The sequence below is a fragment of the Polyodon spathula genome, chromosome 14, assembly GCF_017654505.1.
Source record: "Polyodon spathula isolate WHYD16114869_AA chromosome 14, ASM1765450v1, whole genome shotgun sequence".
In the NCBI taxonomy this organism is placed as follows: Eukaryota; Metazoa; Chordata; class Actinopteri; order Acipenseriformes; family Polyodontidae; genus Polyodon; species Polyodon spathula.
The window spans coordinates 5,260,511-5,275,454 of NC_054547.1; the positions used below are offsets into that span (position 1 = coordinate 5,260,511).

The 14,944-nt window shown below is 37.6% G+C and overlaps 1 protein-coding gene across 2 annotated transcripts; it reads left to right on the forward strand.

Annotated features, from left to right (window-relative positions):
* The first annotated feature begins 1,650 nt into the window (after positions 1–1,650).
* On the forward strand, positions 1,651–14,343 carry scinla (scinderin like a). Of its 2 annotated transcripts, none has more exons than XM_041270500.1 (17): positions 1,651–1,758; positions 5,671–5,854; positions 6,534–6,688; positions 7,472–7,633; positions 7,806–7,955; positions 8,352–8,441; positions 8,861–8,993; positions 9,374–9,462; positions 9,579–9,794; positions 10,124–10,257; positions 10,449–10,539; positions 10,902–11,072; positions 11,394–11,568; positions 12,344–12,459; positions 12,557–12,634; positions 12,726–12,786; positions 13,656–14,343. In XM_041270500.1, exons 2-17 carry the CDS (start codon positions 5,674–5,676, stop codon positions 13,814–13,816), a joined length of 2,163 nt encoding a protein of 720 aa, XP_041126434.1. In that variant the 5' UTR covers positions 1,651–1,758; positions 5,671–5,673; the 3' UTR covers positions 13,817–14,343. The 2 variants fall into 2 exon arrangements, with proteins under 2 accessions (XP_041126434.1, XP_041126435.1); XM_041270501.1 differs by lacking the exon at positions 1,651–1,758 and adding an exon at positions 2,188–2,291.
* Positions 14,344–14,944: the final 601 nt, after the last annotated feature.

Sequence of the window (14,944 nt, forward strand, 5' to 3'; positions counted from 1 at the left end):
GTGGAAAAGAGAGCGGTCTGTGTCATCCATTTTCTTCCTTCCTCCCATGAAGTGAGTTATTGATTATTTATATCAAAGAAGAGAACTGTGTAAATTATATATATATATATATATATATATATATATATATATATATATATATATATATATATATATATATATATATATTTGTGTGAAAGAGATTTGCTCAGTGTCTGAAGTCCATCCTTGTTCTTTTGTTCTTTCCCTTGTTGTAATTGGTATAAGCTTTTCTTATTGGGCTTGCCAAGTTGCCATTAAAATAAATAAATATTTTCAATTATGCCAGACAGGCAGACAACATTTGATCTCACTGCAACAGAATGTTGCATACAAAGGCTGTGTTTCAGATTGATAGCATGTCACCCACATCTGTGTCAAATTAAATTCCAGATTATATATGTGTGGGTGAGTGTGGATGTGGGTGCGTGTGTTGTGTTGTGTAAATAAAATGCCCTCATAAGAAACTGTATTTAATTTTCTATGATGCTCCATATGGTATCAGGCCTTATTTGAATGTATCTTTTGTTAATCAGGTAACAGGACTTAGAAGACTGAATGAATGCTTAGCTTGTCTGGTATAAAAGTGTTAATAATTTGGAGCTGCTTCAGGCTGTGCAATGCTATGGGTTATAGTTGTTTGTAGCAGTACTTCCCTGTATTAAAACACATTCAGTTGTGTTTTTAACAAAATTCAACATGCATTATGTCGATAAGTTTACATACAATTTAATTGAACCAACTGAAAATACATAGCAGTTGGCTTTCAAACACCTTGTTTATTTTAAGTTTGAGAACGTTGTTTGTGGTGCGAGGCTGTTCAAAAGCAACCTGTTGACTGTTTTTTGTATGGTTGAAGCAATGCATAAATAAACAGCGGCTATATGACAGTAGCATCTCTCTCACATGGGACATTGCTTCGTGCCAAACTGCAGTTGCACCTTACATTTTGTCAAAATGAAGTGTGTAGGGTTGTGTTTAGTTTAGCTTAACAGGCCTATATGTATTATAAAAGATGTTATAAACGAAAATAATAATTTAAATAATAACGTGTTGTAACATTTGCAAACATAAAGATACAGTAATTATTTGAAAGGATTTTTTTTTCTAGAAGTGTGTATTACAAGTATATTGGATCAAGTGTTACTCAAATCCTCGATTGTAGGTTGTTATGGATCCTAAAGGTAAGTGTGGCTGCCTGTTGTAATCAGTATATTGGCTTTGCCTGGTTGGTGCAAATGCAATTTGGAAATAAACCAGTGGAGAAACCGCAATTGTAAATGAACTATAATAAAGATGCTTACAGACGCACCTATCTGTAGTTTAATGTGGGTTATTACGGGGACTCATTTAGAATTTTTATAAGATTGTGGGAATAGGCATTTTTGTGAAACTCCAAGTTTTTAATGATTTGCAAAAATTCAAAGTGCCACTACTCTATGTAGTGTCTGCTGTTTAAATGTGCTACAATAGCGGTAGTTGCTAATGCCTTATCATGTAACAATTCCTAATACAATTATTATTATAAAACGTTGCTGCTTAAAAATTAATAATGAAAAAAAGAAACTCGTTCATTTCCTGGTTTGCAGGCCAAATCAAAGTCTCGTGAACACGCCTGCTGGTCTCGTAAGACTGGGGTGTGTGCTTTCATTGCAGAACCTGGATTAACAAGCGGCGTCCATATGTGTCTTCTTCACTGAACATCTTTCCAGCGCTCATCCAACACCAAATAACATACCAGTAAGTAAGCAGAGTTACTCAGCCAAGATAGATGCACAATGGTGCATATTATTGCAAAGATTTATTTTATTACAGTATTTTCTAAAAACTTTGCATTTGTTCATCTTAAAATAACATTTGACATCTTCCGACATTTAAACAAGATATATATATGTGTGTGTGTGTGTGTGTGTGTGTGTGTGTGTTCACGTATATGTAACATACAAATTGTTTTTGTTTTTTGTTTTTTTTTCCTTTCAAAAAGTTTTCAATTACGTGTTTTACACGAATCCAGCTGTGGCTGCGTTTCTCTTCCTCTGCAGCAGAAAACTTGCTGTCAGGCAGAAACGCAGCTCTCAGTGTATACTGTTTCAGACAGTGCTTAAACTTCTAAAATTTCTGCTGTTTTTGTTTTGCAGTTAAAGGGACTGTGTTTCCATTCAGGTTTACTAAGCTCTCCCTTGGGAGTGAGCACGCTGAATGCAGGAAACAGACTGTTTGCGCAGTACGATTTGCACACATTTATCTATTTATTTACCAGTGCAGCTCAACTAGTAAGTTTCATCTGAATTATGATACAAATGGATTTTTGTCACGCACCCAGCGGTGAGAGACTCAAATGAAATGACATTTGTTGCCTTTTTTTTTTTTTTTTTTTTTTTTTTTTTTTTTTTTTTTTTTTTTTTTTTTGTATGGTTGAAGGCATGCACGCAAAATACTACAAACTGTAATAATAGTTAAATAAAAGACTAATTGAAAAATATTGAACGGTAGGTTTTTGACTTGCCTACTCCTTTATAAATCATTTGGAAAAAAAAATAGAAAAACAGGGTTATTAGTTATTAAAGTTCTGAAGTTGGCCTGTATTGCTTTGCTTATTAATAATTGCCTACAACCATTTTTGCACTTAGAAAATCAATGGAGCGCAGGCTGTATGCATCCTCACTCTTTATTAGCTATTTTTTATTTTCTTAACGAAGATATGTTTAAATAAGATTATGAATTACTGTGTACTTTTGCCACTGCATGTTAAATTTACTTTAGCATTTTGATTTATTGAACTCATTCTGCTCATTTTACGTGGGTGGTAGGGTTTGAAGCATTACCTTGGTGTACATATATTTAAATACAATAAAACAGAAGCCCCGCCCTGGGATTCATGTCTGATAGGTATCATGCTGCTTCTGTTTTTCTTGCTTCCTCTTTTTTTCTCTACCATTACAGTGTGATGATATTAGGTAATAGGGAAGTGGGCCACTGGTCTTCAAATAAGATGGCTACAAGCAGCTAGATGAATTATGTAGGAGTAGAGAGAGGTTTCTCAATCATAGTTCATAGCTTAATGCAGAACCAGATCACGTTAACTACGTCAGCAACTTTCATGAGTACAACATGCACACACAAAAAAATATCAACTTCAATAATGGACAAAAATCAGCTTACTGAACAGCATACAGCACATCATAGTACCACATCAGGACAATAACATCTCTAGCATGTAGTTATAAGCGTAGTGTATTGTTCCAGTATGTCTGTTAATAGCATGAATTCCACCTCTGCAGTCTCTTTCCTGTGGGGCAATGGCTGCTGAACTTTTGGAAAGAACAGACACTATTTGCCTGCCATCACAGGAGTTTTTCACACATCCGGAGCAGAGTGAGGCTGTCCAAAAGAAATTAATACGTTTGAGTGCTTGCCTTTATTATCGAAACAACTGTGAAGTCATAGTGGAGTTCAAACACAGAGTGCAAACACCGTAGCTCACTGTATTCACAGTAAAGCACACACAAGTAATATCAAGCATGGAAGTGTTGGTTGTTTCTAGGCTTAATGCCCTGTTCATTTACAAAAAGCAATGGCTACAATGTTTCTATTTAATACCAGGCATTGCAATTTTTTGCAAAATAATTACAGTATTCAGTGTATACAAGGAGAACTGTAAATAACCACAATCAGAAATGATAAGAAGAAACTATGAAGTAGCTTCTACGGCTAGCTTAATGACAGTGCTACAAGATTTAGTGATTAAAAATATTGTAACCAAAGTATGTCTCTAAAGAGATGTTTCTCCTCTGCTGCAAACAGATAAGATACACTCAGAAGCATGGGCTTCATTAGATCTATTTTACGCTCCTGGCTTCTTTGTTCTTTGCTGTTACCACGTACCTGTGGTTTTTCATGAGAAGTAGACTTTAGGCCACCTGTATTTATCGGAGCGCTTTCAGGAAGTTGCAGCAACTGTAATTCAAGTTTCACATCTTCATTTATTATAATGCTGTGTTACTGTTAAACTGTTGTATTGTTAAAGTAATATGCCTTTTCTTTTGCTGCAAGAACAATGCATTATGCTTTCAACCTTGTTCCTGTAAATTTCCTATATGGGTTTTATGTTCCATTAATTAGTTGTTACCTATTAACCAGGAACAAGGCTTTGTGTTTTAAAGTCAAGCTCTGCTTAGTAAATCTGCTTAGTTGAAACTCCACATTGCTCAATACAAAAATTATATATGTATATATAGTATATATATCTATATCATACTATATTATATATATATAATATATATATATACCATATATATAAAATTGATTATGTGTGTTTGTCTTTAGACCTATTACCAGGTATATGGTAAATATAAAATGTAATATTAAAATGCATCTTTATGACTGTAAGCAATGTTCCAAAAAAACAAACAACATTTGTGAAGCAAAAGTTTGGCCGAGATCTTTCTGTTGGTATTCTTTAAATAACAAATAATACTCTCACGGTTCCTTTAGTGCCTTTGGCATGGGTGGCAGGGGTGTGTCTAGTAAAGTAAATTCAATTTAAAGCTTATATAGTATCTTAAAAATGCTGATTTCCATGAATAATAACTGGGCTTTGACATGCAGTGATAAAGAAATCTAAAGAAATCTGTTCCACGGACAAGCTTGACAAATTTCCTTTCTGGATTCTCTGTGTTTTTGGTTTCTTTATGTCATGAATTAATCTGTTCCTGTGTAATCCATATACTTCTTGGCTGTTTTACCCCTTATAAAAGTTGTCCATAGTAAAAGCATAGCAAAGTATAATAAAGCACAGTTAATGCATAGAAAAGCATAGACAAGCGTTGGAAATCCCAGAGTGGTATGATAAAGCATAGTAAAAAAAAAACATGCATAAACTATGGTAAATGCACAGTATAGCCAGGGAAAACTGCAAAATTACCGTGCAATTCTAACATCGGAAACTTTTAGGGACAGCCTACAATGTGAATCATTGGACGGAGAACCACAAATCATGATATCGAAAAGGCAATTGTAAACAAGGAAAAAGGATTTAACACTTCAACAGTACCTCCCTTATTGTACAACGATGCCTAAAACGTTCAACATGTTTTATATTTCATTGTTGCCACTCATATGATAGTGAATGAGTCATAAGATTAACATTTTAACAATAACAACGCCACATAATACACATGTTTAAACGACTCTTTCTGTTAAACAATTCTTAAGCTCTTTAAAAGCAACCAGCCTTTAAAAAGATTAAAAGACAACGCTTCACAAACAGATCTTTAATGTGGGCTGAAGTTGTGGTTATTTTAGGACAGTACATTTTTCAAGGGCCTAGGGGCCCTGTGGTCTGCAACCACCAGCCAGACTGCATGCAATGGATGAGCATACAGTTTGGAAAATACCAGACGGCTAACTCGAAAAGATACCTAGGGGCAGGTCACATGATGCAACCACAGACCAGCAGGAAACATTTAACTTTGCATAGCTGGCAATCAAAAATAAGGAGTTGTGCATGAAAGAAAAGCCTTGCCGTGAGCAATCAGGCTGCATTACTGACTTAGGCCTCAGGAAGCCCTTGAGTTTAAATATAGGCAAGTCAAATGTCTTTAGTGACCGTGTGTCTGAGCCTCAATGAATACGCTGTATCTTCTTTCACAGACAATGGTGGCCCACAAAGAATTCCAAAATGCCGGGAAGCAACCTGGACTGCAGATCTGGAGAATCGAGAACATGGACTTGAAACCTGTTCCCAAGAATCTCTATGGAAACTTCTTTACTGGAGATGCTTATCTGTTGCTGCATACCACCCAAGCTCCTTCTTACAAACTCCACATGTGGTTTGGTAAGCAAGGCATTTCAGTTTATACTACACTGAAATGTGTGGGTCGTGCACAGCTTTTTGTTTTCTGTAAAGATGCAGTGAAGTCTGGGTGTCTAGGATGTGTTAAACCTATGGAGGCCTAAGAGTTTAAATCCATTTCAGGTAGCAAGTGAAAACCAGTCTACGAAGTCACCATGTTAGAAACCCAGTTTTGGGAGTCAAATAAAGAACAAATGTCATCCCCACCCCCAGTTAATCTGAGTTGAGAGTAAATGTATTGGAGGCTTGTGGGAAAGCTGTTCTTTTAAAAAGATAAATGGGACTTGAAAAACAACCACAAAACCCCTAGATTTCTGGGCCAGATGTTTGGAAGGAGCACTTGCCTAAAAAGGTTGATGAGCTGCCCAGTACTGCTATGGTATAGGGATAAAGACAATCTAAAAGGAAAAGGTATGTTATTTAATTTGGCAACCAGGAAAAATAACTTAGCTTGACCTATGCATGGTGGAGCCAAGCAAGTACTGTATTATGAGTTGTATTCCCTTTTAGCCTTGTGGGAGAGACCTGAGTAAAACGAAGGAGAAAACTAATAAATACAGAGCACACCAGCCCCCTAATTCCCAAATCTGTATCTTGGTATCTTAGACGTTGTATATAGATGTAAGAAGGTTGCTTGACCACATGAAACATCTGTTTGCAGGAGATGAATGCTCTCAGGATGAAAGTGGTGCTGCTGCCATTTTTGCTACTCAGCTGGACGATTACCTGGGAGGGAAGCCTGTGCAGTGTCGTGAGGTTCAGAACTACGAATCTCTCAGCTTTGTTGGCTATTTCAGATCTGGCATCAAGTATCAGGTAATTCAGAACAGGTAATAGCATTAGATGGATTTGGTCAGTGCCATTAATCATTTGGATGGTCAAGAACTGTATGGATCAAACTTTATTCTTCACCTATAAGCCTAGAAACAACTTTAAACATACCCATTACTTGAATGTTATTGCTCTAAAATTTGAATTCTAACTAAGGAATTCAGTGTCAGCAGAATGTTAAATTCTGAATAGTGAAGCTGTGTTTAGAAAAACTGTGCAGATTTCAGAACAAAATTACATGCTAGCAGACTACTGCTGAAGTTCAGGCTGTTCTAGCTGCCCATCTGTATTGCATTAAAGTGGCAAGAATTGAGCTTCACTAAGCTGCTTCAGAAAAGCATTGGAATTATTTAAAGTAACTCAAAGTGGAACTGGGGACAGTCCAAAGTGTCTGGCGTTAAACCAGGACAGTTTAACCAAGATCTGTTTTTTTTTGCCAATTTCATTTTCAGAATTCTGCATTCCCTTTTACAAAAATAAACTGATCATATTAAATCTAAATCAGCGTTCCATAATGTTGAACTTAATTTCTCAATCTTTTTTTTTTTTTTTTTTTTTTTTTTTTTTTTTTTGTGCGACTTTGCCATGTGAATCATCCGAACATTTTATACAGAGACTCCAGACTGGGGTTTAAGTTTTAGTTGTTTTCGGTGACAAATAACTTATCAGTACCAAGAAGTTTTGTAATGTCCTGATCCCATCGTTTTCCATCTTTCTCCATCTGCTACTCTTTGAATGTATGTTGATCCTCTTATTGTCTTATTGCAGAAAGGTGGCGTTGCCTCAGGATTCCAGCATGTGGTCACCAATGAGATGAATGCGAAGCGTCTGCTGCATATTAAAGGGAGGATAACCATCAGAGCCACAGAGGTTGACATGAGCTGGAAGAGCTTCAACAAAGGAGACTGCTTCATTATTGATCTTGGAAAAGTAAATCCAGTATTTCAGACATGTGAATAAATGAACAAAGGTTTGAGATGCACTCAACAGGAGAAGTGTATGATCAGTGTATTTAGGTGGCATATAAAATCTTACAGTTGATGGGGATAATCGCACGTGGGTGTACTCATTTGCAATGATGTACTTGCATCCTCTTTCTCAGAACATCTACCAGTGGTGTGGAAGTGAGTGCAACAGGTATGAACGTCTGAAGGCTTCTGAAGTTGCCATAGGTATCCGTGACAACGAACGGAATGGGCGTGGCAAGATTTTAATGCTGGAGGAAGGTGATGAACCAGAAGAAATCATTAGAGTAAGTGTAAATGAGCATATGTCAACATCTACACAATCGCCTCTTCCTGGAGAGACTGCCCTGTAACAGAGGATTACCTTGGCATCTGTGTGACGATATAATGGAAGCTGGTGGCAGTTTGTGATGGTGTTAATTTGTGATACGAATGCTTGTTCAATGAGATCACTAGAGATGTATTCCTGTGTTTCCTTCAATCTGTTAACCTTTTAGGATGGAGCTTTTAGGCTTTCTATGCAAAATGTTGAAGTAGAAATTAAACAATGATATTATAGGTTGTACCATTTTTTGCATTTCTCATAAGGTGAATTGTTCAACTGCTACCCACCGATTCTGTAATCGGAGCTGTTCACTGAAGGAGAAAGGCTTTGTTCTAAATAGCTTCTTTTTGTTTTTTAGGTGCTGGGTCCAAAACCTGCAATTCCACCAGCAACTCCCGATTCTGAAGTGGTTGAGAAAGCCAACAGAAACAAAGCCAGCCTTTGGATGGTAATTAAATACATGTCTTGATTGTTTCCATGTCACCAGTTAAGTGTAATGAATACTATATAGCATCGTTATTTTTGGCAAATTATTTTAGGACAATTCAAATTCTAGCTTCTAACAGAAGTCACATACAGTTTAAGCTAACAATAATAATGCAAACTTCACAAGAGCTTTGTGACTTTCTGTAGTAAATTGTGTTTGCAAGTAGCCTCCAAAGCCAATGTCTGTACGTGCTGGCATGTGCAGCCGAATGAATCTGTCATCCTATTGTTTGTTTTTTTTAGTTACATGAATAAATATTATACAAGTTATTTTTTATCCAAGGAAATGTAAACCTAGGCAGTGGTGGATGTGATTTGGCTTCGAAGTCGAGTGTTTGGGTGCAGTACAGACACTCGGTTCTACTTGCCTTCCTGCTCTAGATCTCTGATGCTACCGGATCCATGAAGACATCTCAGGTAGCAGCTTCAAGCCCCTTCAAACAGGAAATGCTCTCGACCGACGAGTGCTACATTCTGGACAATGGCGTAGACGCCAAGATATTTCTGTGGAAAGGTGGGGATCTTTTTGGTTGACCGTTATCCAAATCCTTCTTTATTTAATGGTTTTGGATAGTTGCAGATGGCAGCTCTGAAGTAAAAGTGTTATATATTATATTAATAGTGTATTTAAAAACAAATCTCCCTCCACAAAACATGGCTATACCCATACTTATTTACAAGTAGCTTCCAAATAGTACCATCAAAACTGTAGTGACAGTGACTTCCAGTGGGAAATGGGTTTCTTGCAAACAGTTTCTAAAGAAATACTAGTACTATATTGTAATGTATGTTTACAAATGTTGATAGCTTTCGTTTTGTTTGTAAATATATCATCAAACATTAAAGAGCAATTTGATTTTAGCATATTGGGACATTTTGCCTGCTTTTCTTCAGGAAAAGGTGCAAACCCCAATGAACGCAAGTCGGCTATGAAGACTGCTGAAGCATTCGTAAAAGAAAAGAATTACCCAAAGACAACTCAGGTAACAGCTGATACAGCCATTCCCCACCCATTGCTGATGCAAACAGCAGTACTGACTTCAATGCGTGCTCCAGCGTTACAATACAGTAACACGCCTTGGCCATGTGTTCTATTCAGATCCAGATCCTCCCGCAAGGTGGGGAGACTACACTCTTCAAGCAATTCTTTTCAAACTGGAAGGACAAGGACCAGACCGAAGGCCCCAGCGAGGCCTATGTTGTCGGCAAGATTGCCAAAATTAAACAAGTCCCATTCGATGCCTCAACTCTGCACTCTGACAAAGCAATGGCAGCCCAGCATGGCATGGTAGATGATGGTACCGGCAAGGTGGAGGTAAGACAACAAGCAATTTCACCGTCTAAGACACAACCGAATTCCTTTTGTATCCTTAACAGTTATGTATGTATTTTCAGAACCACTCATCCAAGAGGGTAGTTGAATCTAGGTTATGATCAGTCTTGCTTCTGCTTGAGTTCTGATTAGCTGGCTTAAAGAAGGCTCTGTCTTGAACATGCTGTGGGTTTGTTTCTGTGTCTTTTACTGCTGACAACTGTGATATGTTTTCTACATCCTCATATTAAATGCACACCTTGTTAAGGCTGTTTAGTGACTGCTGTCGGAGGCTTTTGCGCTGTTAATGAAGGTAAAATGTCTGTTTTCAGATATGGCGCGTTGAAGGAGGTGACAAGGTTCACGTTGAGCCTTCAACATATGGCCAGTTCTTTGGGGGAGACTGTTACCTCATCCTGTACAGCTACAAGACTGGAGGAAGGGAAAAGCACCTCATTTACACCTGGTGAGTTTCTCTTCTTCATATGTTGTACATCAAGTCCTAATTAGTTATAAGCATACAGGAGTAAGACTTGGGATTTTATATTGTACAGTGTCAAAGTTAACTGACTTTCAGAAACATATAGAACACACAGTACTGCCTCCTGACATTTCCTCTTGGTAATCCCACTTTATGGATCTCTTTTTTTTTTTCAGGCAGGGGCTGAAATGCACCAAAGATGAGCTGGCAGCGTCTGCCTTCCTTACAGTTAAACTGGATGATTCCATGGGAGGTTCTCCAGTTCAAGTGAGCAGCTATTTCTTGTTTTGTTTCATTTTTTTATTTAAAAACCTATTCACCTGTTAAACTTGCTACAAATAAATAAAGAAAGTAATGTATTAATTGTTTATGATGCACCCAAACGTTTAAAGATATTTGTACAGAATAAGCTGTGGGGATTCATGATTTAAAAGATAGCATCTCTCTCATTAAAAACACTGATTAAAATAAGCTGCCTGGATAGAATACCAAATAAATGTTCTGTAGGCTGCATGCAACAGGTTTTAGAAGTCTGACCAGTTGCTCTATCCCTTATTTGTTCCTTCCAGTCTGGCCTCCTGCTTGCCTGCCTGTCCCACTAGTATAAATCCCACTCTCTAACCCTACAGGTGCGTGTGACTCAGGGCCAGGAGCCCCCTCACCTCATGAGTCTATTTAAGGGGAAGCCGCTGGTTATTCACAGTGGGGGCACCTCCAGGAAAGGGGGCCAGTCTTCCGCCGCGCCCATCCGTCTCTTCCATGTCAGACAGAGCTCAACCAGGGCAACCAGAGCCGTGGAAGTAAGTCAATAAGAAACATCTGCTTGAGATTTCTACTGCACTTCCAATGACTGTCTTTGGGAAATGAAGTATAATAAATATTTCACATCTGAGCTGTGCAGACTCAGGTCTTGGGAAGGATTCATCTTTCATGAAACAAAAGCTTCCAAGACTAATAATTTATGGTGCCAGCAGAATGAACATTGCAATCAGTTAGAAAGATGAATGGATATGATCTACTGTGGGTTTTTTTGCACAACTTAGTAATATGAAATCTGGCTACCCGTAATCTAGCTATATTGACTGCTTTGTATTCTAAGCAGTTGTCTGTTTGTTTTGTAGGTGGCTGCTTGTGCATCCTCTCTGAACACGAATGATGTGTTTGTGCTGAAAGCTCCAGACGCTGTGTATGTGTGGAAGGGAGTTGGAGCCAACGATGAAGAAATGGTGGCGGCCAAACATGTGCTCAGCCTGTTGGGAGGAAAATCTGTAGAAATTGCAGAAGGAAAAGAACCAGGTAGGGTAAAGACTCCAATGAAGATGTACTAACTATTTAATAAATCCTCCTCACCAATCAACGTGTGCTCACAAACTCTTTTGACTATTTTGGCTGGTTATAAAGTGTTATAAAGGAAGGAATAAAACAGGGTTTACAGCTTTACAATACTGTATTTGACAGGTGGATGGTTATTTTATAAGATACTGAAAATTTCAAAAAATAGTGTTATTGTAGGAAGCTCTCTGTATAATAATGGCATCATAATTAATAAGATCTGCTTGCTTCAGTTATTGTTAAATGTTTTGGAGCACATTATATTTTCTTGTAGGGGGCAGACTAGATGGATTTGTGGGTGGATTTATTTTGTGACATGGGCACTGCACAGAAAGAAGGATGCTGCTAATTATATATTCCTGTGCTTGCTGCAGCCTCTGCAGCGCCTAAAAGTATTTTTAAGCATACCATTGAAATCCAAATGACCCAGATGGCTACTTGAAATAGGTTTATTTCGTTTTCACAATTCAAAACCCAAATCAGCTCCTAATAAGTGACATTAAATTCCTGTGTTAACCTAGCAAAGTCACTGCAATGCCTATAGTCATAATTTCTGTTTTTGTCATAACTACTGTATGGTAACCTTTTGAAAATGCCAGAATAAATGTCAATAGGCATGTGGTAAGTTTTATTAACACTGCTTTTATAACCTTCTCTTAATGACCCTTTGACACTCCCCCTGCGGTCTCTGTATAAAAGTGTTTTTGATAAGTTATATTTCTGTTGGTTATCCATACAGCTGCATTCTGGGCTGCTCTTGGTGGCAAAAAAGAATACCAGACCTCCAAGAGTCTCCAGAACAGTATCAAGCCTCCCCGTCTTTTCGGCTGCTCAAACAAAACTGGACGCCTGATTGTAAGTTAAATCAGTACAATATTGCTGCTGAATCATCTCATGCTGTGTTTCCTGCTGTTATCAGTGCTTTGGGTTGAACTCTGCACTTTATTTCCAGGCTGAAGAGGTTCCGGGTGATTTCACCCAGGCCGATCTGGCCACAGATGATGTAATGCTGCTTGATACCTGGGACCAGGTGAGTGCCCACCTGCTGGTAACATCTAACTTCTATTAAGAGGCTGTTTTAATATCATATAACCTTACTGTGTGTGTTTTATTTTATTTAGCTCTTCTTGTGGATCGGCAATGATGCTAACGACATCGAAAAACAGGGAGCTCCTAATATAGGTGAATAATACGTAACTTTGGTCTGTATGCCTTAAGAAATATGAAGTTTGCATTAAGAGCAAGGAGATGGTCCTGTACACTGTTGCTTATAGAGAGTATTTCACATTTACATTTTAATAACTAGTAAATGTCATTTGAAAAAAAAATCTATATATATATAGCGCTGGAAAAAATTAAGAGACCACTGCAAAATTATCAGTTTCTCTGGTTTTACTATTTATAGGTATGTGTTTGGGTAAAATGAACATTTTTGTTTTATTCTATAAACTACTGACAACATTTCTCCCAAATTCCAAGCAAAAATATTGTCATTTAGAGCATTTATTTGCAGAAAATGACAACTGGTCAAAATAACAAAAAAGATGCAGTGTTGTCAGACCTCAAATAATGCAAAGAAAATAAGTTCAGATTCATTTTTAAACAACACAGTACTAATGTTTTAACTTAGGAAGAGTTCAGAAATCAATATTTGGTGGAATAACCCTGATTTTCAAGCACAGCTTTCATGCGTCTTGGCATGCTCTCCACCAGTCTTTCACATTGATGTTGGGTGACTTTATGCCACTCCTGGCACAAAAATTCAAGCAGCTCAGCTTTGTTTGATGGATGTGACCATCCATCTTCCTCTTGATCACATTCCAGAGGTATTCAATGGGGTTCAGGTCTGGAGATTGAGCTGGCCATGACAGGGTCTTGATCTGGTGGTCCTCCATCCACACCTTGATTGACCTGGCTGTGTGGCATGGAGCATTGTCCTGCTGGAAAAACCAATCCTCAGAGTTGGGGAACATTGTCAGAGCAGAAGGAAGTAAGTTTTCTTCCAGGACAACCTTGTACTTTAAAATCTGTTTTTTTGATACCCTCTATAGCTAAAGAATACATGGATTCTGACCCCTCTGGAAGAAAAGGAATTTCTATTACAACCATCAAGCAGGGGAACGAACCCCCAACTTTCACAGGCTGGTTCATGGCATGGGACCCCAACATGTGGAGCGTCGACCCGCTGCAGAAAATGAAGGCTGGCTTTTAAACTTCCCTTGTTTCTGCAGCCAATGTAATGTGAGGCAGCCTACAGCTTCAGAGCAGGTTCCTTGCTATATAATAATCAGCACTAAAGTAATGTTTAAATAAATGGTGAAATTAATATGAATGCTACTGTCTAAATATAATAATAGCCTTTTCCCTTTTTATGGGGATTGCAAAGAGCAAGTGCAGCTGTTGCTAAAAAAGTGTTTTAATCATTTTATTATCAGTACTTTTAAATGAGAAACCTGGATCTATTGGTCAGAGCTATTGTGTGTTTGTAGGATCAGGAAACATATGCCAAATTTTGAAATGAATATATTAAAGCCAAAGAACATTGCCAAATGATGCGTTTACAACTCTTAAAAAATGCACCTTGCCTTAATCATTCCAATGATATCAGCTATTTTAATAATGGTACTACTTTAAAAAAAAAAAAAAAAAAAAAAAAAGCTATGCTTTAGAAAAGCTTGGGGAGTTTTGATAAATGTAAAGGTTGTAGCTGGTTTTAATAAAGACGCAAAGATTATTTTACCACTGGAGTCTTGTCTGTTCATTTCATGCACGGTCAATTACACACTGAATAATATGTAATGTCACATTTTACTTTATTAATTATTAGGCTTTCAATTGAAAGCAGAAATGTAGGACAAATAGCAGAGCAGAGATAGGGAAGAACATGCAAAAGAGAATAGCATTAATGTTTTCACAACTTGGTTTTGTGAAGATGCTGTGACCCATCAATAACTGCTTGTAAACGGTGGTGTCCCATTAGTTTCTGTGCTCCTGCAAGTTGATATTTAAAGAGATTGTTATCTGCCAGTACTACTTCAACCCACCCAACAGCATCATGGAAAAAACAGTCTGGCTGTTTCACATCTGTTGCTGTTTTCTGAAGTGGCATATCTATATCATGGTGTGGCGGAGTGTGTGTTTAATGTTGGTGTTTATGTATAAAATACACAGGATATAAATATGGGTTGCAAGCACAAGTGTTTAAAATTTTTATTTTGTATTTAGGCACAAGGATTGCACAGCACTTCACGTGGAAGTAAAATATGTGAGCACGGGGAATTGCACTTTTATTAATTCACGTGCAGTTGTACCGAGACTCCAATTGAATGATTGATTAGCT